The following is a 27,447-nucleotide window of genomic DNA, read 5'->3' as shown; positions in this document are numbered from 1 at the left end:
CTCAGTCATTGTACATGCTGGTGTGAATGACCTGAGACGTACCTCCCTGGACTACATGAAAAGAGACATAGAGGAGCTCTCTGATCATGTAGCCCAGGCTGGTATGACCCTGACCTTGAGCAGCATCTTACCCTCACCTAGAATTATGCCACAGTACAAAGACAAAATGATCGATTTTAACAATTGGCTAAAATTTTGGTGTCATTCAAAGGGGATCCAGTGTCTGTCAGCCTGGGATGACATGCTCGACAAGACACGTTGCTTCGCTAGGGATAGCTTGCACCTGTCACCACTGGGCTTTTGGATATTGGCAAAGGCTTTTGCCACCCCCATAGTGCCTTTTTTAGGCAAGGCTCAAAAGTCAAACCCACCCCCATAGACAGCACAAGGAACAAGAAACTAACGGTAATGCTGCTTAACGCCAGAAGTCTTAACCTCAAGATGCACGCACTCGAAGCTCTCCTCAGTATGGAGAACATCGATGTCTGTGCAGTGACAGAAACCTGGTTCAAGGCTCCAGAGAGCACCCCAGCACTACCAGGCTATACCTCATATCATGCTTTTCGGCCACAAAACCCGGACCGAACTGCAAAAGGAGGGGGAGTTTACATATTTATCAAGGATATCCACACCTCCAGGTTAGTGGCATTGCATGAAATATCGGAGACCATCCATGTGCAACTAACAGTGGGCAAGACTGCTTTTCAGTTTATAGCATCCTACAGACCACCCTCTCAAAGTCAGGAATCCCACTCGGCTTTCCTGAAAACATTGGAGAACATGAAGATCTCTCCGAACAGCATTATATTGGGTGACTTCAACTACCCAAACATTGACTGGGAGCACTACTCAAGCCCCAGCACCTCAGCCCAAAGGTTCCTGGAAATCATAAACTCAAATGCTATGGAACAACTAGTCACCACTCCCACAAGAGGGGACAACATGCTAGACCTGATCATTACCAACATGGGGACTCTATGCTCCACACCAGAAGTATATCCCTCATTGGTAAGTTCAGACCATAAATTAATTTCACTGGATGTCCACATCCTGACCCCACCCCCAGCCCAGAAAACCACAGTGAAAAACTTCTCAAAAGCGTACTTCTCACTTCTCAAAACTGAAATGGAATCCTTCAAGGCCCCAGGGCCAGTGGAAACTACGGCCCAAACTGCAGAATCCTATATAAACGCATTCTACGGACATCTCCTGGAATGCAAGGATCATGCTATCCCAAACAAAACCAAGACCCAATCATCCAAAGGCAGGCGTCCAGTCTGGTGGACCCCTGCCATAAATAAACTGTACAACAGAAGGAGGAAGCTACTACATGATAGAGCAAAATCCCTAATAGGGAAGGCATCTCTGATCAGTACTAGCAAAAAATTACGATCCCTCATAAAATCCTCCAAGGCCAGCTTCGAGAGAAAAATTGCACAGGACACCAAAGACAATCATAAGGCTTTTTTCAGTAATGTTAGGAACCTGGGATGCAACTCCCAGACTTGTTCTGAGTTGATTCTAAACGACAAAAAATACACTGAACCCACAGACATCACTAATATCCTGGCAAACAGGTTCAGTGCAAACTTCTCCACCCCCAAAAGAGCAAGTATCTATCCCGGCAGAGGGCTGCCTCCCAAACATCTCTGATGCTCAGGTGAAGGCTGCCCTCTCCAAAGCAAAAAACACTGCTTCCATGGGACCAGATGGCATCCCAGGTTGCATCCTACATAAACTCCAAGAGGAACTAATCCCTCAAATAAAACAGCTATACAATCTCAGCCTCACTACAGGATATGTGCCCACAGAATGGCGTACAGCAACAGTGGTCCCACTCCACAAAGGTGGAGCCTCTACGGACCATGGAAACTATTGCCCCATAAGCCTGACTAGCTTAGTCTGCAAGGCTATGGAGAGGATCATCATGGAGCTCATAAACAAAGACATTGGGGACCTACAGACACTAGATCCTACCCAGTTCGGCTTTGTCAAGGGCAGATCCTGCCTTTTGAACCTGGTTGACTTCTTCGAAACAGTCACCAAAGCCATAGATGAAGGGAAGGTAGTCCACACAGCCTATCTGGACCTTGCAAAGGCATTTGACACAATACCCCACTCGGGCATCATAGATAAGCTATCCAGATTAAATATAAACCCCTATGTCACAAGATGGGTCGCAAACTGGCTCAAAGACAGAACCCACAGAGTGAGAGTTGCTGGAGCCATGTCAGACTCAAAACCGGTCAGAAGTGGTGTCCCACAGGGTTCTGTCCTGGGACCACTCTTGTTCGGTATATACTTTTCCGAGGTACAGGCAAACGTGGGAGGACTATGGCTCACCAAGTTCGCAGACAACTGCAAACTGGGCGCCATAATCGACTCTCCAGCTGACACAAACATCCTTCAAAAAGGTCTCACAGAGACAGATAACTGGTGCCACCGCCATGGTTTAAAGCTAAATGCCAAAAAATGTATAGTCATACCCTTTGGCAAAAACAATGTGCCCACAAATTACCACATAGGCAGAAACCCATTAAGTAAAGAGAAAGTTATTAGGGACCTGGGGACTCAAGTTGATAGCAATCTCTCCTTTGAAAACCACATTGCCAAAGTGGTTAGAAAGACCTTCTACATAGCCCAACTCATCATGAAGGGTTTCACATCTAGATCAAGAGAGATAATCGTGCCCCTTTATTCATCCCTCATCAGGCCCATCATAGAATACAATGCCCCTTTTGGGATGTACCTTACCCGACACCTGCAGCAATTAGAAAGACCCCAAAAGTATCTCACCAAGAGGATCAAGGGTCTCAAACAGATGCCATATGCTGCTCGGTTAAAAAAAACTCCAGCTCTACTCAGTTGCATACCGCCTACTTCGAGGCGATCTATGCCTGACATACAAAGCTATGTCAAATCCAGAGTTAATGCACATGCTCCACCTCAGTAAATCTAAATCCCTTAGAGCCACACACTCGAGGGACTTGAACCTCAGCACAGAAATAAATAGAACTTGCTGGTGGGACAGGTTCATAACCCAGAGGCTCCCTTCGCTCTGGAATAGAATTCCAGTTCATGTGAGGCAGAGCACCTCACTGAATCTCTTCAAGAAGAATCTCGATAGGTGGATGGGGGATCGTAGGTTTGTCCCAGGGATTACTCCCGTGTCACTATTAGACAGAAGTACGGTAAACTAAACCTTAAAAAGGGCACAGTATACTCAAATCAAGGGGTGGCGTAAGCCATACAGAATCGGGCTAGGCTTATAATTGCCCTAGGGCAGATAGCCTAGTATGAACCTATGAACCTATGAACATTAACAGCTATGTCACAGGATGTGTGGCCAAGTGGCTTACAGATCAAACACGCATGTTCAGAGTTGTGGGTGCCATGTCTGACTCTAAGCCAGTCACAAATGGCATCCCACAGGTCTTGGTCCTGGGACCCCACCTGTTCAGTAGATACTGCTCAGAGGTACAGGCAAGCATGGGAGGAGTATGGCTGAACAGGTTTGCAGATGCCTGCTAACTGTGGTCCATAATCGACTCTATGGCTGACACAGACATCCTCCAGAAGGGTCTTACAGAGACAGATACCTGGTGTCAAAACAATGCCCTCAAGCAGAAGGCCAAAGAATGCATAGTCATCCCCTTTGGATAAAACAAAGTGCACACAAATTACCACATGGCTGGTAATCCAGTATGTCCAAAGAAAGTCATTATGGTCCTGGGGACACAGGTAGATAGTAAACTCTCCTTTGATGCTCACATGGCCAAAGTGTTTAGAAATTCCTTCTATGTAGCCCACCTAATGTCACATAATGTAACCCACTTTGTCTAGTCTGATGATGTCACCATCCTACAAATATACCTGTGGAAAGGAGAACTCATAGTAATGTGTATAGCGCGTCGTGTAAATGCGTACTCCTGTAGTATCATAAAGTAGTTAGGTAGGGGTTTGAATCCTGCACTTGACAAGTGTGTGTGTGTGTGTGTGTGTGTGTGTGTGTGTGTGTGTTTGTGTGTGATCTCCTTGGAAATGAGCATCCTTTTTGGAGAGTAGTAACACACCTTAAAAGTGGTATACTTATCTTTGTCAAGTCTGATGATGTCACCATCCTACAAATATACCTGTGGAAAGGAAAACTTCCATTAATATGTATAGCACGTTGTGTTAATGTGTACTGCTCTATTATCATAAAGTAGTTAGGTAGGAGTTTGAATCCTGCACTTGGTGAGTGTGTGTGTGCTCTATGTGTGTGTCACTGTTGGTCAATGTGTTGTGGGTTTTGCTTTTACTACTGTATGACATATCAGTATGACAACAGTATGTGCATTGCACGTCAGGTAGCTGAGTGGCAAATACATATACGTACATTTGACCTCAATTATTTCATAGGTGGGAACCCTGCTTTCTCCATGAACACATCTGTCATCTTTGCCAGAGTGAGCTGCCGCTTTCCAGACCTTAGGTCACATCTGTATGCTTGTGACAAGCCCAGCCACTGCAGTGATCCCTGGCCTAGGTCGTTCGTGTCACACACACTCATTACGGTTTCTGTTGAATAGTGTGAGTGAGGGTTTATGGCTGAGGTATATTTCAGACCTGTTCAAACGCCGCAAAGTCTGTCAATGATGGCTATTCATTATAGGTGTACAACAACCTTTGTGGATATGCGTGCAGACCCCTTATTGCTAATGTGATCCACCGAGGGATTTCAAAATACCTTTGGAAATGTGATTACCAAAGGAGAGATGACGTAACACTTGGCTGCATGTACATATCGGTACCTGTTCAACATGTTGGTGGCTACTATCTATGTGGTACTGTGGGGATACTATGTTTTGTAAAGGTGGATGACTATGTTTTAGTTGGCTTATAGCTTTACAGCATGGGTTTGACAACAGGTATCTGTCTGTATGATACCCTTGTGGAGGATGTGTGTGTCATCTGGAGAATGCATTACAGGCCACAGTATGCATTTCCAGACGTGGACGGGCATATCCCTACTGTGATTGCTTGTACCTAAGAGAGCTATATGCCAAACAGGAGTGGTCTCAGGAATGGGTGCAGGTGAATACCACTGGTTACTGGCATAGTATAGTACCTGAAGGATCCAAATGTTACTACGTGTCCTACATCTGTGTGTCAGATGTCAAGACATCATCTAACGATTGTTTATGGTCAGGCTGTTGAGGTTATTTATACTATCAGAATGCAAAACAATGACAGATAGTAACAGTATCATCCACAGCACAGTGTCAAACCATGTCATACACACATGTGTACTCAAGTTCCAAAATGTGTGTAGTACAATGCATACTGGCCACCAATAGAAACTATGGAGTGTTACTGTGTAATACAGGGCATGTCACCCTGCCCATGTGTCCACTATACACGTACATGCAGACAGTGCACCTCCACCATGTTCACAAATGTACACCTGTAAATCTGTGCTACACACATCCCACACGTACTGTCCACTCTCTAAGACATGCTGACAATACTACACACATCGGCCAAGTGGCATGTGGGCGGACAATACACTATTGGAACTAACACTGGTGTAAACAATACTACATTGACAATCATAGCTTTAGTGCATCATGCCTGCTCAGCTACACCTTCAAGGATATCATTACACTTTACTGCTGACAACATGCTAACATTGCTATACTGCTATAAAGTCACCCTGTGCATCAGCAACATGGTAGCCTGTTCCTGCATCAATGTTACAGATGACAGGAGGTGGCACCGGTTTCATCATATGCACAGGGTGTATTGTTGGTTTGCCAGAGGCCTACATTGAGCCATACAATCGACATGTATGTGTGTGTGTGTGTGTGTGTGTGTGTGTGTGTGAGGGCCAAGAGTACTGCTATGGGCCAATGGTAATGTAATGTGTGTGTGTATGTGTTAGCCCTAGGTGTCTGGTTTATGTGTGTGTGTCTGCATGCACACAGTTCCATCATGTGGCTGCCATATACGGGGATTTGTGGGACAGCCACAGACTGTACCTGCCAGGCTTTACAGATCACCGTCTCTGGCCACGGATATAGTACCTCTGCCTGGCAGGTGTGCTACTGACAGTATGAGGTACTAAGCCAGACTGGGTACTATCCTCAGAGGTGGACAGATATACAATGGACCCATGTCCCTGTGGGACTGCCCAGAGCCACGTGCACATGGTCTTCTAGGACGGTCTATGGATAGCCCACCCCCAACATTGCTGGGGCTGGTACTGGCACTATGGGAGTGGCTGTGACTTGAGGGACGTCCTCGGCGACTGCCAGCTGCTGATGTTGCTGGCATACATCGACGTCTCAACCATCCCACACTGTCCTGACACATGGACGTGACCTTGCGGAGGACATCTAATGTCTCACCTCAACGTCTATCAGTGACCTCAGTGTAATTACGGATGGCACCTGTTAGGTCATGGATACTGTCAATTACAGCGGTGTTATGTGCCCTCTGTGCCCTTAGTCCCTGTCTGGTGTACCGTTCCATACATGCCTGTGCCTCCATGACAGCCTGGAACATGTGTGAGGTTGTACGACCTATGGTACGTCTGACAGGGGCATGATGAGCAACAGTGCTCCGACGAGAACCCCCTGGACATCTGCCTATGTGGTACCGTTCCAGACATCTGGGTATGGCTGCTGTGTCGGGATGCATGTGCCATAGATACCACACTGTCCTGGCCAATGCCAACTGTACACTGTCCCTCAGCTAAGGGCATTGGTGATGTATGTATTGGCAGTATGACTGTGTGCATGGATGGGGTGGACACTTGTGTACTGTTGATTGGTGGCCCAACGACAGACCCTGGAAAACATGCCTGTGCCTCAACACACCTATCCTCATTATCACTATTTGGCTCAGTGACATCAGGTTCCCTGCTGCAGTGAAACAGCCCAACCTCAGCACCTGTGAGAGGAAAACAGGAAACACACTTTACGACCTGTACATGATGTCGGAACACATGAACACATGCACGCATGCACACATGAACACATGCACACAAATACACTCCTCACTAAAGCAGACACACACACACACACACACACACACACACACACACACACACACACACACACACACACACACACACACACACACCACCAGCTATCCAGAACATACTCAATAGCGGTTGATGGTGGGGTACAGTATCACAAGCCAAACAGTCATATCACACTTGTCAGCATGCAGGACATGTGTTGCTCAACAGCATGCAGTGTGAGTGTAGACAGCCCTTGCTAATAACAGTATACATGGCTTTGATGCATGTGTGTTGTTGTTCAGTGATTGGCCTCACCCTGGAACGCAATGTGTACATGGACACAACATTGCTGTGCAAGTATTAAAAGCCCTGCAATGTCCTGTGCACCATCACTCACAGGTATACATATCATGACTGGATGTGTATCTATGTGTCACATAGATATCCATTTCTGATTAGAGCGTCTGTGTCTTTAGCAGATAATTGTGGACACAGGTTTAGCAAATGCATGCTATGTATACACACAGGATGAGTGGTGCATGTATACCTGATGGAATACCATTGCTCAACATAGCCATTGTACAGTGGTTATGGTGAGTGTAGGACATATTGTGGACATGCCAGTGCCAGCCATGACATGGCATGCTACAACACAACTGCAACATTAAACATCACACATACCCAATGTTTGTCATATGACCTATGCACTCAATAGCATTACAAGACACATATGTGTCACTTTGTACAAATGGTGATTGCTATGCATATTGTGTATAGGTGCATATGTTTGCACACACACAACACTGAGGTGCATAGCAGGTAATGCTATGTGTAGTACTGTGGTCACTGTAACTGGATGGGGTGTAGTACCATGGGCCATCATCAGGCAGCATCATGTGGTCACTCAAGGCTACTAATGTGTGCCAGACTGGCACCTAGCATGCTGTACCAGAACTGCTATACCATGGCTACATTCACCATTTCACAGCCAGTTGTTACATGGGTTTGTAAGGTGCCCAATAGGGAGCATTGCCTAACATGAATGTGTTAGGTGTTGCAGAGTGTCGCACAGCCCCATGATAGGCCTCTACCCCTCAAGTATATTATGTGTGCTGTGTGGATGACATTTGGGATACTGGAGTGTGACCTTACAGCGGGTGTCTGAATACGCCATGTGTAGCATATTAACGTGTACTGCGTATGACAAAGTTGTGTATGTTGTGTGCATGTGTATCGACTCTGCCTATCCAATGTCCACTACAGTGTTGCCACAATCGTGTGGGATGCTCTGTGTATTGCATGTGTTTGAGGCAGCTGCTCACGTTACTGAGATGTGCATAGTCTCACAGCAAACATGCACAGCATGCATTATGCATAGGTGTGTAATGTGTACATGGCCTACACCTCACCTATGACATGCACATTTAATTTGCAATATTAAATGTAGAACACACTCACCAGCATGGGTCTGCTGCCTTGCTGTCACACCAGAGGGACCTACAAGGATATGAGACAGTTTGTCAGTGGCAACAACTGTGGCATTGCTACTGTGGGTTTGCAGTCTTACAGTAGTACAATGGTTGACAGTCACAGACCTACAGATTATGTTCCAAATTATCAGTATTGCACAACACCAAGCTCCACATCGTCTAACTATACAATACATATCTCACATATGCATGATCTACCAATAGAGGTAACAGTAGTCTACAGATATGTCATGTTACCTGCACGCTCCGTATCAACTTGCTGGGTGGCTCTGGCCTCCATGATGCTACATGTTTGCTGTTGTTGTTGTTGGCCAGGAGCCACCAGGCTCAGGAGCAGCTCCTCCACTCTGGTGAGGGGGGGATGGATGGCTACCCCACCACCTGTGGCAAGCTGTTGTCTATGGACATCAGACGCACTCTGCGAGACATGTCTAAGTAAATCACTGCAGTGATGGCGTACCTGCTCATATGTCCGGTTATGCATGCCTATGTCATTTACCCTATGGACAGCATCTTGCCACAGTGCAGTCCACTCATGCTGGTCCTGGCTGGTTCTTGAGAATAGCAGGGTGTAGTGCTGAACCAGGCTGGTTGTTATTTGTTCATCCTCTGCTAGGCTATAGGTAGGGTTGCGATGGTGGGCCATGACCCTGGAAGACAATGAAACAATATGTGTGAGCAAGTCATGTGGCGCACTTAACATTCTAAAGTACAGATATCACTGAACTGCCATATATAGCAACCTATTGGCTGTCAGAGGATACGCACTTTCAATACCACATATCAGTGCTCAACCCATAGCTGCCTGACAGTGCCTGGCATGCTGTATATATCAAACCATGTTCTGCACAGCAACAAAGAGAAACCAGTATGTAAGACTATACAACGGTACATGGCACACTGTATGCGACACAATGCACCACCTAGCCACAGGAGGTATATATCAAGCTAATGCATAAAGAAATATGTCATCCATTGCAATGATTGTAAAGTCCAGTTACAGTATTACCAGTATACCACACTAGTTGTTGATGGCAAACCACTGCCTAACATATGTGCACATTCGTTAATATAGGTGGCATACTGCTGTACTAGACTATACATGTTGCTAGATACGCACTTATATCCTGTAACACACATATGACTGAGGGCATGTTACAGGCATACCCACACACACATCAGACATACATACAAGACACAAAGGTATGGCAACCCAGATGAGCTTTATCTGTGTACCATACAGTACCAAGTGTCAGTATTTACAAAACCTTTTGCCTGAGGTATGTAATCTGTGAGGACTACAGGAAACACACAAAACAGTGGTTCCAATCAATGTGGACATACACCATACTGTGCTGTTTAGGCCTACAGCTTCAGGTAGTACTACAGTTCATACAGGATTTGGATTCACCAGCAGTACCAATCAATAAGCATACATGTACTGCTTTAGCCTACAATGGTACACCCCAGTCAACACCAAGGGACTATGTCAGACCGTATGCCATACTGCTTTTTCTGCCTAGCAATAGCATGCACATCTTTTGCTGGGATCAGAGCTAGGACACAAATACCATGACAGAAACAGTTTCCCACTAAGCTATCACACATATACAAACTTTGACACATTCACCAACACATTCACCATCACACTCAGTCAACCTCACATAGCAATTATTGCAATAAGTACATGTGGGTGTGTATCGGTTCATAGGTAGGTAATAGGCTATTGGCCCTAGGGCCTATAGAAGCCTAGCCATATGCTACCCTGGCCTTTGACACACATGTAATTTAATTTCATGTTCCCCTGTCAAGCAGAGCCACAGAGGTGATTCCCGGGGTGTATTTCCCATCTCCCATCCAATCATCAGGATTATTCATGACAACTGCTAATGAGGAGCTTTGTTTGCTATTGATAGGTGGTTTGGTCCAGAGTATGGGATACCTCTGAGACAGAAATCTATCCCTCCAACATGTTCTGTTTATTGAGGTGACAAGGTTTAGGTCCCTAGAGCATGTAGCTCGTAGGGATTGTGATCTGTTTACGCGGAGCATGTCCAACAGCTCTGGGTTTGACATAGCTTTGTATGTTAGGCAGAGGTCACCTCTGGGTAGGCGGTATGCGACACAGTCTAGCTGCGGTTTTGTGGGACGGTCTGCATAGGGCATCTATTTGAGACCGGTATTACTCTTTGTGAGGTATGTCTGTGGCCTTTCCAGTTGCTGTAGATGTCTTGTGAGGTACGTACCAAATGAGGCATTGTACTCTATAATGGGTTTTATGAGTGATGAGTAGAGGGGAACACTGACCTATATTTCCCTGGATGACACACCTTTTGTGATGAGGTGTTGCACGTAGACAGATTACATGACTAGTGTGGCACTGTGATTATCACAGGGGAGACTACAGTCCACCTGTGTCCCATGGTCTGTCACACTTTCGGTGTTAAGTAGACTGCCACCTATGTGGTAGTTCATGGGTACAGAGTTTGCCAATGCAGTTTCAACATTGAACTTGAGTGCATGGCTTTGTCACCAGGCATCTGTTGCAGTAAATATGACCCTGACTCTCTCTCTGTATGTATATATATATATATATATATATATATATATATATATATATATATATGTACATATATATATATACACATACATATAAACATCCATTGGTGTACATATAGATATACATTTAGGCACATATACAGTCCACCTTTCATGGTGGGAATATCAATTATGTGAAGGTTGTGAGCTGTACAGTTATGTAATGATATTGCACAGTCTTGTGCAGAATGCATTTAAGGTGTTCTCAGCCCATGTAGCTTTAGCAGGCCTCACTGGCTGCAACACTGCAAACCTGCCAAATCATACCCACAGCATTTAATCACCACATTTCATATACCAGCACTGTATGCTGTCTTCTTTGCCACACACTACATCCTACATGGAAATATGCACATAACCTTCACCAACATATATATGTCCACTCTTCACAAACAGTTGCAGTGTGTCCCTTGTTCTATGCACATGTACAGATGCTAATATATCTGACACAGAAAGATCTCTCCGTATGTGTGTGCCATACACACACAAGATCCACACTGTTGTAAGTCCGTGGATCTCACGGCTGACCTATTGGGCCTTGCTGCAACATGAACAGGTGTCACATGTGAGCACACAGTAATATTAGAGGGTGTATATATAGCTGAAAATGCTAGATTAACATACTAGCCTGATACAGCAGTTGCCAATGCTACGCTACACGTTAATATGACTATCATGCATTTGTTAATCTGTCACATCCATGTTTATATAGCTGTATGTGCAACTCCCCCAAACAGCCATTGTACACACTACTGTACAGAACACAGATAACATGGATCAGATGTTTGACATTTAATGCTGAGCTACATATGTCACAGTTATATCCCACTGCACACAGCTACACACTGATTTGTCCATGGCAGTAGTTATGCAGGGCATCTGTGCATAGATACATACTGCTGCCACATATGGATGATTCAAAGTATGTAGAGTACTCTTCAAAAACATCTACTACATGCCAGTAAATACATATCTGTTACATACCTTTCCTTTGTATGTGTTTGTATTTTTCAGTTCCGTGTGTCTTTTTTTTTTCTGTTGCTGTTGATGTTGATGTAGATGTCGGTGTCTGTCTGTCTGTCTCTCTCTCCGTAACAGCAATGGAATGATTGCATGTGTGGACAGCAAGTACAGCCTGCTTTTATAGGTATCTGCACATGTGCATGTGATGGCCTCTGCACCAATTGGTGGCCACCATTTGGTAATTGCATGCAGCCTGCTGTGTGGTGATTGCAGTACTTACTGTCATAGCAACCCAATGCTATACATTGCTAAGTCAGGTAGGCATAGCCCTTTCAGCCTTCCAAAGTGGGGCCCATGTTTGTTTGCTGTGGACACCATTGTATAAGTCAGAAGGTTGGCATACTTCTTATATCTGAAGCTAGGGGTGTAGCCAGTGATTTGAATGTTGTACTCAGACCTGAATATTGCCACTTCCAGTACACAGTTGTTAGTGTAGAATTGTACTCACCCCTACAAATGCTAACACAAGATACATGGGAGTATGTAGCTTCTTTTCTACTTATACAATTAGCTGCCATACATAAATAGTTATTGAGATGTATTCATTTGGCACATGAACTGTTTGTGAACTGCTATACTGTGAATATTAATGTACTCACTTCTGCACAGTTTCTGCTTTTTTTGTTGTTGACATTAGCAGAGGATGCTCATGAAAACCGGACAATTCCAGTACTGAGTATGCCTGCCTACATCCTTGGTGGACTCTGAACACGCAGGTATTTTGTACATTTGGGTTGGGATTGTCCTGCTATGATACTGTGTGGGGGGTTGTAAAGTGCTGCTGTAACATTATTTACTGCTAGAATGGCTGGTTCTGTTATCACAGTCATGTAATGCAATTCCACAACAACTGCTGGTAAAGTTCCACAGAACAGGTTTTATGTTATGGCATTCCTATCTTTCCTTTACATTCACTCACTCTGTTGCATGATATATCTATTTCAGCAACAACCTGCTGTATATCTACTGTGGCTTAGTGGTACTTCATGCATTCTAGTGTGTACGAGGTCCAGGGTTTGAGACTAACAGAGGGCCCTCACATGCAGGGTGACTAAGGCACTTTTAAGCAGTTGTAAGCGGGTTTGCACAAAGCTTAGCAATACTTAGCTAAGCACACACAAGTGCACACTCGTGCAAACCTGCTAACTACTGCTTAAAAGTGCTTACTCCCACTAACCCCCATGCTCATTTCTTTGAAAGAAAAGAAAATGGGGAGATAGGAAAGTGGTGAAAAAGGGGCACAAAGAGGGAAAGACAGTAGGGAAACCAGCTCGGGATGTGCAGGACGGGTGTAGGGAAGGTCCATAGCTGCCCATTTCTTTAACAGCAACAGCTGTGCATATGCTAGAAATTTGGAGGGAAATATGAAACGTTCCACCCCTGAGAGAAGGGTAAGGACAACAAAGTATGTTGTACTGCCAATTAAATATCAGTTTATGTGTCCAGCGGACATGTGTGCAAAATGGGCAGCTATGTATGGGGCGTAATTTTTTTTGGGAGCAGATTGCCCTTTTTTTTTTTTTCAGGCGAGAGTGGAATGTGGGGTAGGGGAAGTGGGTATATTTGGGGAGGTAGGTTGGGGAGGTAAACAGACAAGACAAACAAGACGCATACAGGGGTGGAATATGACACGTGGTGGGTGAACACCATTGACGAGGAAGGATGTTTGGAAATCGCAAGCCCATGAGCCCACAGATGGCAACAGTGGAACTGAGATCCCCACCCATGGGCAGTCACCACTGCACCTTCACAGCCCAGAGGGTGGCTGTGCTGAGGGCTGCGTAGGAGGGGCAGGCTCACCTGTGAGTCGTGCCACACGTGCCTCAAGCTGGCGTAGAGGATCAGCAACTGAACGCTCGATCTCCCTACGCACCACAGCCTGAACCGTTTGGAGGGTGATAGATGGCCCTCCTCTGGCCACGCTTGCACGGGGTGGACGAGCCCTATCCCCTGCAGCGCTTCCACCTGAAGGTGGCACAGGGCCAATGGAGGAGGAGGTCCTGGGCTGGGCACCAGACCTGCTGGTGCCAGGTGCCATCGCCAGCTGAGGTGGGACAGGTGGGTCCGCTGGGACCGGCCTTCCCATGCGTTCTATGTTTAGGAGGATTTAATGACAATATGGGTTGGTAACAGCCAACAGCATTCCAAATTAGTTGTAACAGCATGCAGTAGTATTCCCATTAACCCAACACACCAGAGGTCCAACAGTTGAACAGCAAGCATAACACATGCATATATAGAACAACAGTGGACATTCCAACAGCGTGCAGGATTGATTGGTGGCAACAGGCCACCAAGATTGTGGTATTTGAACAGGGCACATGCATCAAAGTAAATGAAGATATTTATAAACCAATAGGACATATGTCCCAACAAATGTTTTGAGATTAGACATACCCACTGAGGTGTGCAATTGCATTGTTTATGCACATACAGTAGGGTGTAAAAAGATACCTCCATTAATAACTTATATGTACTTATAGTTTATACTACATTCCTATTGACTGCAGGTATATATCCCCTGCATTTATTATTACACTAGACAATGTCCATTAAATTGTGAAATGGGTTTTGCTAGTTCTTTATATACCTGACCTATATCTGACATACAAACTGTCCAGGATGCAGATGTTACTGCTACGTATTTATATATTTTATTTATATTTATATATCTACATATCTGGATGTGTTCAAGTGACATTATCAGTTATATTTTAACAGCCCCCTACATTTCTAGCAGCACACTGACATTTCTGGGGAACACAATAACAAGCTACTCATGTGCCAGATTAACCTATACATGCCAGCCATTAACCAACAGTTGAGGACTGTATATATGCTTAACAGCTACTGGCACTCCCTTCATCCACTTTATATGGGCCTACCCAGGTGTGGGTTGACAGTGCTTAATACAACAGTATTATTTCTATAATGCAAGAGTACAACAACATATCGAAGAAAGTGACACGGACACACTCCAGGAATTATACCTTTATTAATTACATTACACACTTTTCTAGAGGCTCTCTCATTTATATGATATTAAAGTGCATGCAGAAGACTTATTCAAGATGTATTATACCTTTATTAATGGGTTACAACACCCTTTTTCAGGCTCTCTCACTTATTTTACATAACAGTACATGCAGATAAGTTATTCAAGACTTATTATACCTTTATTATTGGGCTACAACACTTTTTTCAGGCTCTCTCACGTATTTTATATAACAATACATGCAGAATAATTACTAACCTGCCTGGCGGCGCAGCCTTAGCAGCCCATCTGCATAGGCTTGCTGATTCGCAGCACGGACACCTGCAGCTGTGAAATAAATGAAGTGATCTTGAGACATATACCTATCTATAATATAGACTACAATAGCAATTCTTACATACTTCATTCCATGGCTACCTACTCAGTAGTGGGGCATTTTCCATCCCACAGGCCTCCTGTATCCACTGGTTCAGTCAGTCCTCCTTGCGTCTCTTCAGGTCTGAGTAGTGGTGTCTGACCTACTCACCAGTCCGAGGGACACCTGTGGCACTGGTGAGATCATGTGCTAGATGGTTCCAGGCTTCCGCTTTGTATTCAGTGCCCTGGAACTGGCCCTGCAGGAGTCTGTCATCATGATTATGGACGAGGAGCCAAACCATTACTTTTGACTCCTCAATGCCCCACCGTTGCGCTTGAAAGTGAGAGCCCTCTCCAACACCAGCCATGCTGCCTGTAGATGGGAGCTACAACCAGTTATAGCAAGTATTCCCGCCTATGGGGCTTAAATATGCCATTTCCCACACTTATTTGTGATTGGCCGGTTTTGAAAAATCTCAGCTGAAAGCATGCCTGCTTAGCAGTGGGTAAACTTTCATTAATATGTATGTGTGTGTTGAAAGTGCATGCATATCAAAAGCTGTCATGGCTTAGTGGTTCAGTACTGTGATTATGGTGCATAGTATCCCGGGTTCGAGGCCTGTCATTGCTTTTTATTTTACTACTGGCCAGACCAGCTAGGAGGTGTGGCTGTGTTTAGCATACTTTGCTCAACTTTGCCCAACATTGCTCTATGTTGCTCTACGGTGCTCTATGTTGCCTGACGTTGTGCTAGTTAGCGCGGTGCACATCTACGTGCAAACAGGTTTTGTTTGCGCTAATTGGCGCGATGTGCAGCTACGCGCAAGGCCATTGCGCTAGTTAAAGCAGTGCTAAGCTATGAGCAATTATACTTAAATGTGCTTAATACTGGTAAACTTTGCTTATTAGTGCTTCACATTGCTTAAGATACGTTACTTATGCATTCATCAGTATGCATAACCATTTCACCTTATATATAAATATATATATATATATATATATATATATATATATATATATAATATCGTTCACTACTACATAGGCCATTTCAATGCTTTTTACTAAAAGTTAAATAATGTCAGGAATTATTTTTCTATACAGATTTCTTACAGAAGATAGAAAGGGGAGTGGTGGGACTCGAACCGGGAATGCCTCCTCTTTGTGCGAAGGCTCTACCACTACGCTATTGCTATTTGGCTTAATTTGCATATAAGTTTCTTATTATCCTCTTTGATCTCTAAACTGCTAACTGTAGCTAAGCAATGGGCAAACCCGCGCAAACACAGGCAGCTATTTTGGGAATAATTTAAAAAAAAACTAACAGTTTTACATTTTATAATTGTACAGGGGGTTAGAATGTGGGGGAGTGTAGTGTTGGGTATGTACACATTTGAGCGGACTCGCTCATGTCAGTTGACATTTGCCGATTGAGGGACTTGCAGGGGTGTGGATTTTTGGACTGCTCGGCAGTCTGACACGCCCCCTGCACTTGTGCACCCTCCGTGTTAGCCTTAGGGTTGAGTCAGCATGCCCTCATGAATATGCATGGCACGCTGATGTCTTCCTCTTAGGCTGCGGTTTCCGTGTAAGACTTATTTAGTCTTACACGGAGGATTAGTGAATCCAGGGGTATATTCTGATTTCCAATTCTTCGTAACAAGTTTCCTTGCTGTCGCTAGGATTGACCATAGTATATGCATTTGAATTCTGGGTATGATTTCTGGAATTGGCACATTAAACAACATGAGAGAGTCAGAGATTGTACAATTGTCATTACACATGGCTTTACAGAAGCATCTAAAATCATTCCAAAAAGCAGATACCATTCCACAATTTACAACCATATGCAACCAGTCAGCATCAGATTGATTAGAGTTCTAACATTTCATGTTTTCTTAATCTATGTGGAGTTAAAAAAAAAAACTCTATGCAAGAACTTCCAGGTATAAATTCTACAATAAGGAGAAACTGTGGTTCTTCCTGCTGATTTTATACAAGGCTTTTTATTACTTATTGTAAATTCTTCGTTATTTATTTTAGTTGAATAATTCCATAAGAGACATCTATAAGGATAAAATTAGTTCTAATGGATTTATATATCATGTATATAAATGAGGTGCCTTTTAGGGAACCATTATTAATAACAGAAATTATGTCAAGAATTTTAGGTATGCATTCGTCAGGTGTTCCTGATGAAGTTATAGTTATGTTTTGTAAGAATTCTTTACCGGTCTGGATATCAAGCCAATTACAGTTTTGTAGATTATACCTAGCTATTAAATAATCAGCTGTGTGAATTTTATTTGTTGACAAGAACTGATGTCAACAAGGCAAATTACCCTCTTTAAAATCCAACATTTTATTACTATCAAAGGAAATTATACATTGACTAGTAAAGGCAATTGGAAATATGGAGATTATGAAGTTGCGGGTATTTTATTTTGAGACATCCACATAGAATTTGTCTAGTCTACACAAAGGGAAAAGGAAATGCAGTTTGGTCATAATCTAGATTATTTTGGTGGTAAAAGTGCAGCTCAAGGTATAGTAATCAGTCCTACAGAATTTCTAAGATCCTAATTGTACCGAGTATGATGTGCAAGAATGTAGGAGGAACAGGAAACATTTATCAAAAGGTGTAACAGAGTAAAACTAGGCACAGAAACAGAGTCAGAGGCATAAAATCATATACGTTGTTTAATGACTCAGGTAAGTGCTTTCACACCATTAACTAGTGCTTCTTCAGACCATATAAAAACAATTCTCACAACCATGATTTATATCGTGAGGTAAAATTCAGAAGAACCAATAACTAACAAGTAGATATTCAAATGAAACAGTCATATATTCATGATATTCATTTAAAGAGACCTTGTGCTTTTAAGACCGGTTTAATAGAAACCCTGTTGTTTAAACCAGGAGGTTATCTGCCTGAAATCATATCATCCAGTGCAGCTCACAGGTTTCTGTACAGTTCTTAATGTCACCACCACGTGCATTAACATTTATTCTCTCGATAACTTTGAATTTGAAAGTATGCTCTTGGCCATCATGCATATGATGTCTAGCTAACGCATTGCAATTATCTCCATTTCTTATACAATACAAATGTTCCCTAACACATTCCTGTAATGACCTATTAGTCTTTAAAATATAAAAACAGCAGCATCCTATGCAGGTGGCTAAATATACCAAATTCCTAGTACAACAATTTGCCCATACATCAAAATGATATTCTTAACAAGTTACTGGATGAACAAAACTACAAGAGGTCTCTATGTTCATAGGTTCATAGATTAGTACTAGGCTAACTACCCTTGTGGCCATTTTAAGCCTAGCCAATTACCCCATGTAAAAATCAAACCCTGCACCTTGTGTCTATAAGGCAAATTCCTTAACCATTATGCCAACCTCTGACCCATAAAATGAGGATTTGTTATAGCGAGGATCAAACCCAGAATGACTACTCGTAAAGCGAACCCTCTAACCACTACACCATTGCAGTACTATGTAACTACAGAAATTACATGTTAAACATGGACTAGTTCCCACCTTTATAATTTTCTCTGAAAATGGAGATGGCGTTTGATTTATTCCTTTCCTTTCCCTTATTGTCCTGCATTTTTGAGGTACGATTTATCTGTTAATAATTTTGCTGTACAGTAATATATCCTATTTACTTTTGTTATATCACATGAATTTCTATTAAAAGCCTTGATTACTGTGTTCTTTGGTTTTATTATTTATTTATATTTATTTATTTGACATTTGTTAACCAGGAAAGTCCAACTAGGACAGAGCCTATGTTCAGCGGGGGCCTGGGGAAAAACACTCTAGATGCATGGCTTTGGAATGTGGGAGGAAACCGAGGTACCCAGGGGAAACCCAAACGAATGTGGGGAGATCATGCAGACTCTGCACAGGAGGCACCCCAGCCGAGAATCGAATTGGAGAACCTTTTGCTGTGAGGTGACATCATTAACCTCTGCACCACTACGCCACTATCAGACTTCTTACATTTTGAGTCTTATTGTCATTGTGTAATTTATTTCTTACATTGATCTTAATACGTCTATCGATCTCTATTAAATTAAGCAACTCTTCTCTTAGATCTAATATGGTCTCTTGTGGTTTAATTTCTGTACATCTTTTGGATTTCTAATACCATGCTGTGAATGGACCTCACGTTAAAGTATGAATGTTAAGTTGTCTATCTCGCCTTCATTCTTGCTGGATGGGTTCGGAGCCGACCTCGGCTCCGACTCGGCCACTCTAAAGCTCGAGAGTTGGTTCCACCGGCTCGAGGCTCCCCTTATATCCCACAATGCTAGGCGAGAGTTACCTCAGATCTCGTTTGCCGCTGCAGCTTCGAGGTTGGTTGTTTCTACCGGTTCCTGGTGAGTACTAAATTTCTTGTGAAATTAGTCTTCAAAACCCCCTTAATTTAACTTTTTCTCTTAGTTTAAAGTAGATTAGAAACTTTTACACCCTTCCCAAAAAATTTTTCCGTTTCTTTTCCCCAAGAACCTTTGGTTCTTCCCTTTTTTTTTTTTTTTTTTTTTTTTTTGTAGTTTATTGTAATTTAAATTACTAGTTCTACCTTTACCCTTTTTTTGTAGTAATCTGACAGGGTATAACTTGTCTGTTTGTGTGCGTGTTTTGTGTACACCTGTTCAGACAAAATGTCAAAAGAAGCAAAGGTCTCCGGATTCAAGAAGTGTGATGCGTGCTGTCAGAAAATGTCTCTGACAGACGCTCACACTTCTTGTGTCTACTGTCTGGGGCCTTTGCACCTGCAGGACTCCTGTGCTGTCTGCCATGCCTTCAGCCCCAGGGTCCTGCAGGAAAGAAAAAATAAATTAATACTAAGAGGCTTACTAAAGCCTGAGGATTCCCTATCTGTATCTTCAGGGAAGCCCTCTAAGGCATCTAGGTCCTCGGCTCCGACTTCTGAGCCGAGACCTAAGGTTTCTCAACCTCTGCCTTTATCGGCTCCGGCTGGAGCCGATAAGTCTCAGTCCACAGTTTCTGTGGCTCCCTCGGCTCCGGCCGGAGCCGAGGTAATTGATCTTCCCGTGTCGGCTCCGACCAAACCTTCGGAGCCGACAACTAGAAAGAGGTCAAGGTCACCATCTCTTGGCTCCGTTCATTCGGCTCCAGGATCTCCCCTGCTGTCTGAACGGAGCCATAGATCTCACTCCTCTAGGTCATCGAGGCTGTCGGATCATGACCTTCAGAGGGTAGTGAGTCGACTTCTTAAGTCCGAGGCACTGGCCCAGATGCTTCAGAGCCCGACTCATCAGTCGATGCCTGCCCCGGTCCAGCAATATATTCCTCCTTCGACTCCTTTGAGCTCGGAGCCGGGTCGCGTCGGAACCGAGACTGTGATAGCGTCGGAGCCGATACAATTGTCTTTGGCTCCATCATCGGCTCCGTTTTCTTCCTTTGAAGAATCTCGGCGCCGGACTTCCCTCGTCGGCTCTGAGGGGGTGAGTGGCATCGGACCCTTGTCCGACCCCCCTCTCCCTCTCGGTGCTTCGGCGCTGGTGAGTTCGGCTCCGACATCGGCCTCGGAGCCATCACTGTCGGTGCCGAGAGAGGTTCTTAGCTTTTCGGAGCGGGGACCTCTGGCTCTGCCTGACAGGGGTGCATTCGAGGTCATGCGGAGTGTGTTAGAGCCTGGCTCTACTCCACAGTCGGCTCCGTCCGCCCCTCCCTCTATGGTGCCTCAGGCTAAGTCGACTCACTCCCTCATCCCGGACCGCAGAGAGCCGGCTCCTCAGGAACCCCCAGTGGGGATTTCATCCTCTTCCGAGGCCTCTCCTGATTTGGCAGAAGAGCCCCCTCGGAAGAGGAAGTGTAAGAGGAAACACATTGACTCACCTGAGTCCATCACGTCAGACACAGATTTGGATGATTCTGAGGGTTCCCCCCGTTCCCCTTCTGAAGATGTCTCATTTGCGGACATTCTGGAGATCCTGAAACAGAGGGGAAATTGGCCAGCCCTCAACCCTTCGGAGGACGAATCTGTGTATCTTGAGGCGTTTGGCTCTCGTCCTTCCACCTCCTGGGTGTCCCCCCCCTTCGACCCCCTCATGCAGGTGGTTGCTAAGAAGGCATGGACGGCTCCTGATTCAGTGGACCCCACTCCCAGGAGACCCTCCAAGTTCATCACAGCTCCAGCAGACAAGCAGTTTTTAACGAAAGGAGTTTCTGTAGATGCTATGGTGGTAGCTGCTGCCACTAAGAAGGAGCTAGCGGATCCTTCAGTACCTGTCCATCCACCTAACAAAGAATCTAGGTCCATGGATAGGTACGGGAAGCGGATGTTCTCGTCAGCGACATTTACCATGCGTTCGCTGAACTACCTCTGCCATTTTACTCGTCTTCAAAGGGACTTGATCAAGGAAGCGAGTGAAATGTTAAAGGACCCTACAGCTGCGGAGTTCCAAGATAAAATGAACACGCAGCTGGCTACCCTTAATTCCATAACCAACTCCTCCATGCGCCTTCTTTTTTACGCGGCTGATGGAGCGAGCAGAGCCGCAGGGACAGGTGTGGCCTTGCGTAGGCATGCCTGGATGCGGCTATGCAATTTATGGACCCCTTCAAGACGTCTTTCACAAACTCCCCCTTCGATGGATCATCCCTCTTTGGTCCTCAAGTGAAAGAAACCTTGACTAGGTGCGAGGCTGATGGCAAGACCCTTTCTGCCGTCGGAGTCCGTTTTTCTACTCCTTCTAGGCCTTACCCCAAAGGCCAGAAGGGGGGAAAGATGTGGTTCCGTAAACAATCTCAAGGGACTTCGCCTGATGCACAGAGTCGTTTTCCCGCCAGAGGCAGAGGCGGGAATAACAATGGTAGACGTCGCCCTAGGGGCAGGGGGGGTCCGCAGAACCAGGGCAATCGGGAAACCTTCTCTGACAAGCCCTTTCAGCATCCCTGAGGTGTTGCCCGACTGCCCATCTTCGGAGGCAGTCGGGGGAAGATTGTCACTGTACCCAGAAGCCTGGCTATCCCTGACTCAAGACAAATGGGTACAGTCCATCATTTCCGAAGGCTATTCTATCCCCTTTCTTCGCTTTCCAAATCAGTCAAAAAAATCCCTTCCAGATGTTCCACCCGCTCAAAGGGATATAGCAGCTTTGGATATTTCAAAACTGCTTGCAAAAAGAGCGATTCAGCCAGTTCCAGCAGACCAACAAGGATCCGGAATCTACTCAAGGTTCTTTTTAGTTCCAAAGAAAACAGGGGACTGGAGACCAATTTTGGATCTTAGTGTCTTGAACAAATCAGTCAAGAAAACAAGATTTCGGATGGTCACGCTGCAATCCATCCTTCCCCTTTTGGGCAAAGGAAACTGGATGTGCTCTATAGACCTTCGGGATGCGTACTATCACATAAAGATGAACAGACGCCCAGAAGATTCCTCCGCTTCAGGCTGGGAACCAGTCATTTTCAGTTCAGGGCCCTGCCCTTTGGTCTCACCACTGCCCCCGGTGTTTACCAAATGCATGGCAGTGGTAGCTTCTCACCTGAGACGACAAGGATTCCAGGTGTTTCCATATTTGGACGACTGGCTCCTCACAGCTCCCACCAAGCATCTCCTTCTGATGGCCAGAGATTACACTTTTCGCGTTTGTCAAAACCTGGGTATTTCAATAAATTGCGAAAAGTCTGTTTTGTCGCCTTGTCGTACTATTACCTACATAGGCGCACATCTAGATACAATAAACATGTCTGCAAGGCTAACACATCAGAGAATATCAGACATTCACAAATTGGTATCACTTCTTCTAAACAACAACAGAATCAAAGCCAGGTTAGTTCTAAAGGTGTTGGGAATTATGGCAGCGGCCATACCTCTGCTTCCATTAGCCAGATACCACATGCGGATTCTTCAGTGGATGCTTTTTACTCAATGGTCGTACCAGGAACTTCCAATGTCTCACACCATTATGATCACACAAGCGTGCAAAAAGCATCTCATGTGGTGGATGTCTTCCCCCCAGCTTCTGTCGGGAAGACCCTTTGTTCCACCTCCTCCGGTTGCTACTCTGACAACGGATGCCTCCCTGATCGGGTGGGGGGGGCATTATCAGGGCAGGACAGTCCAGGGCACATGGCAACCAAATGAATGCCACTTGCACATAAATGTCCTGGAGATGAGAGCAGTGCTTTTAGCGTTGCAAGCCCTTCAAGACTCTCTTCCCTTGGGAACAATTGCAATCCAGACAGACAATATGTCTGTAGTGTGGTACATCAACAAACAAGGCGGAACCAGATCATACCCCCTGTGTCGAGAAGCACTCAGACTGTGGCAATGGGCGATTTCTTCTCAGCGTTTTCTGATAGCAACGCACATCCCCGGGAAGTCCAATCATATTGCGGACAAGTTGAGCAGAGCTATACTCATGCCTCACGAGTGGTCTCTGAAAGACTCTGTAGTGAGAGAAATTTTTCCCAAGTGGGGTCAGCCTTGCTGCGACCTTTTTGCTACTCCCCAAAACAGCAAGTGCAGAGAATATTTCACTCTATTCCCTTTACCAGGCCAACCCAGCAGAGACGCTCTAGTCCAAGTTTGGCCCCGGGGACTTCTGTATGCATTTCCTCCTTTCCCACTGATCTCTCAAGTAATACAGAAAGCTATCGCTCAGAAGGCCTCATTGATCCTCATTGCTCCTTACTGGCCTCGACAAGTCTGGTTCCCCTTTCTACACCATTTTCTCTTGGAGCGACCGTGGAGTCTGGACCTAGTTCCAGATCTTTTGATCCATCAGTCGGGTCAGTTTCATCGCTCCCTCCCCTCTCTGAACCTCACTGCTTGGTTCCTCCAGTTCCAACCGTAGCCAGGCTTCCTCAATTATCTCACTCTGTTAGAGATATATTGATAGCTTCCCATAAATCTTCCACTCGAAAGATTTATTTGAGTAAGTGGAAACGCTTCACATATTGGGCTCAAGGAAAGGACATAGATCCTTTCACTGCTTCCATCCAACTAGTCCTTGATTTTCTAGCTGAACTATTCCATGCAGGTTCATCTCCCTCTACACTTAAAGTTCAATTGGCAGCTATTTCTAATTTTCATGTGGGTATTTCTGAATCTGCCCTAATGTCCCACAAACTCTGCAAAGCCTTTTTGAAAGGAATTTTTCTTCTCAGACCTCCTGTAAGAAATCCTCCTTCTCCTTGGGACCTAAATTTAGTTCTTGCTTCTTTGATTCTTCCCCCTTTCGAACCTGCAGTCTCCTGTTCTTTAAAATTATTATCATGGAAAACTCTTTTTCTAGTAGCTATTACATCAGCTAGAAGAGTTTCAGAGCTTCAAGCACTCAGCTGTCGTCCTCCTTATCTTTTGTTTCATAAGGACAGAGTATCCTTACGAACTAACCCGTCCTTTTGCCTAAAGTGGTTTCAACATCAAATCTGAATCAAAGCATTGATCTACCAGTCTTTTTTCCAGAATACTCCAACAGGTCTGAACAAAAATTACACTGCCTGGATGTTCACCGTCAATTGAGGTACTACTTGGATAGAACTAAACAGTTCAGAAAATCTGATCAACTGTTTGTCTCCTATGCGGAGAGCAGAAAGGGACTTTCAGTTTCAAAGGTATCATTATCCAGATGGCTAACATCATTGATTTCCCTTGTGTATGAGATTAGACATCAAAAGCTGCCTAACAAACCTAAGGCTCATTCAACCAGAGCTTTGGCTACTTCTTTAGCCTTCCAAGACAGACTGCCTATTGACACCATTTGTGCAGCGGCTACTTGGGCTACTCCTCACACTTTCATTTCTCATTATAAGTTGGATTTAGCTTCTAGGCATAGAGCTAACTTTGGTTCCACTGTTCTCAGGAGTCTGTTCCGTTAGGCCACCCAGGACAAGGTGCTAGGGACGCGGTCCCATCCAGCAAGAATGAAGGCGAGATAGACAACTTAACATATAGAAGTTATGTTCTTACCATAACGTTCCATGTTAGTTGTCTTCTTCTCGCCTTCTTCTTGCGTCCCACCCTCCTTCCCCCTGGCCTGGACAGACCTAGAGGAGTTGTGATTGTGACCTCTTTTTCTACCACCTCTTTCTTAGACATATGCTATTATGCATATTTCCTGGTTCAGGATATAGGTCACCCTTCTTTTTCCTGTTGTTAGAGGTGGATTCTTTTTACAGTTATTCTGTTATTATTATAAGCTGGGGTTAGCTTACAAACGAGATCTGAGGTAACTCTCGCCTAGCATTGTGGGATATAAGGGGAGCCTCGAGCCGGTGGAACCAACTCTCGAGCTTTAGAGTGGCCGAGTCGGAGCCGAGGTCGGCTCCGAACCCATCCAGCAAGAAGAAGGCGAGAAGAAGACAACTAACATGGAACGTTATGGTAAGAACATAACTTCTATTTAAAGTTCATGAAATTAGTATTAATATGGCAGTATGGCAATTCTCTTGCTGTGGGAGCTTGGCAGTGTTGTTGTGTGTGGGAGGCAGCAGGGAGAGTGTGGTTGTAGTTGCAGGTTTGTTTGCACCACAGGAAACTGTGCTCCTACCAGGGTTTTCCTGTTGTGCAAAGAAAGTTCTTTTTTTATTTCTAACTTAAATGCTGATGTTGCTGTCCAGTTCTGTAGGGTGAGATGTATGTCAGCGAGGGAGGGAGGATCAGTGCAGTAAAATGCACTGCAGTAGCTGTAGGTGTGGACTAATTGTCCTACATACCTGCAGATGGGACCAGCATGTACACCGTTGTACAGTCCTGGAGTGATCATATGCAGGTGTGCCTGTGTTCATGGAGCACCATGATTTAACAGCAATAAAGGACCACATATTGACTCTTACCCCATTGTGTAGCAGTCGGTTTGAATTACATGGGGCGTTGGTATGCAGTTCTATTGTGTGCTGCTCCTGTTCCATGAGGCACAATGTTAACTAATCCTACCCATTACATTTTTCTAACATTCCACAGTTAATGTTACAAAATGGTTTTCGTTGTAGTAAAATGTCATATGGCAGACAAGAAAGTGTTTTTTTATTCTAATCCTGATATCTTCTGCTTTCTAGGTATCGCAAATTGAGTCTGAAGTACCACCCTGATAAAAATAAAGAACCAGGAGCAACAGAAAAGTTTAAGCAGATTGCAGAAGCCTATGATGTTCTAAGTGATCGTAAGTAAAACTGGGGGCAGTTTCAGGCTTGACACAAGAGGGTTTTGTTAGAATAAGATAAATTTAGGAGAATCTGTCCTTATTTTTCCTGAAGCCAAGTGCACCCTGTGTCAACATTTTGCCATCCAACACCACATTCTGATGAGCTGAGCTGAATATGTGCTGATCACCTGTGACAGTTAGTCAAGTTCCACACGTGCCCTGCAGAGTGTACATGTCCCACACGTGCACTGCAGAGTATACATGTCCCACACATGCACTGCAGAGTGTACATGTCCTACACGTGCACTGTAGAGTGTACATGTCCCACACGTGCACTGCAGAGTGTACATGTCCTACATGTGCACTGCAGAGTGTACATTTCCCACACGTGCACTGCAGAGTGTACATGTCCCACACGTGCACTGCAGAGTGTACATGTCCCACACATGCACTGCAGAGTGTACATGTCCCACATGTGCACTGCAGAGTGTACATGTCTCACATGTGCACTGCAGTGTGTATATGTCCCACACGTGCACTGCAGAGTGAATATATTGCCTCAGAAGAGCGTTACACCCTCTTTTTGTCATGTAGGGTAACTGGAACATAGAGTGCTTGCTTCTAGCTGTAGACAAATCACTGTTGCATGTGGTGCATTTAATCCTCTAGGACAAATGAAGTAATTTGTTCCCTTTATTTTATTTGTAATCTCTTTCAGCTCCATCATATTTAAACACTTCCATGAGATTTGCTTATTGTCCTACAATAATGTAATTAAATTGAACACCCTTAAAGTTATCAGTTTTGTTTACTGTCTTACCCAAAAACATAGCTAAT

At 44.6% G+C, this 27,447-nt stretch overlaps 1 protein-coding gene across 1 annotated transcript in view; it reads left to right on the top strand.

Annotated features, from left to right (window-relative positions):
• The window catches only part of DNAJB13 (DnaJ heat shock protein family (Hsp40) member B13), a 696,140-nt gene that overhangs the window by 43,734 nt on the left and 624,959 nt on the right, over positions 1–27,447 (top strand). The window contains exon 2 of the mRNA XM_044073379.1: positions 26,525–26,628. Coding sequence (XP_043929314.1) covers positions 26,525–26,628 — 104 coding nt within the window. The remainder of the gene's footprint in view (positions 1–26,524; positions 26,629–27,447) is intronic.

This window comes from Protopterus annectens, chromosome 5.part1 (genome assembly GCF_019279795.1).
Source record: "Protopterus annectens isolate FY-2018-M chromosome 5.part1, PAN1.0, whole genome shotgun sequence".
Classification (NCBI taxonomy): Eukaryota; Metazoa; Chordata; order Ceratodontiformes; family Protopteridae; genus Protopterus; species Protopterus annectens.
The sequence above is the reverse complement of the archived record's forward strand: the minus strand, read 5'-3'. Positions and strand labels throughout refer to the sequence as shown.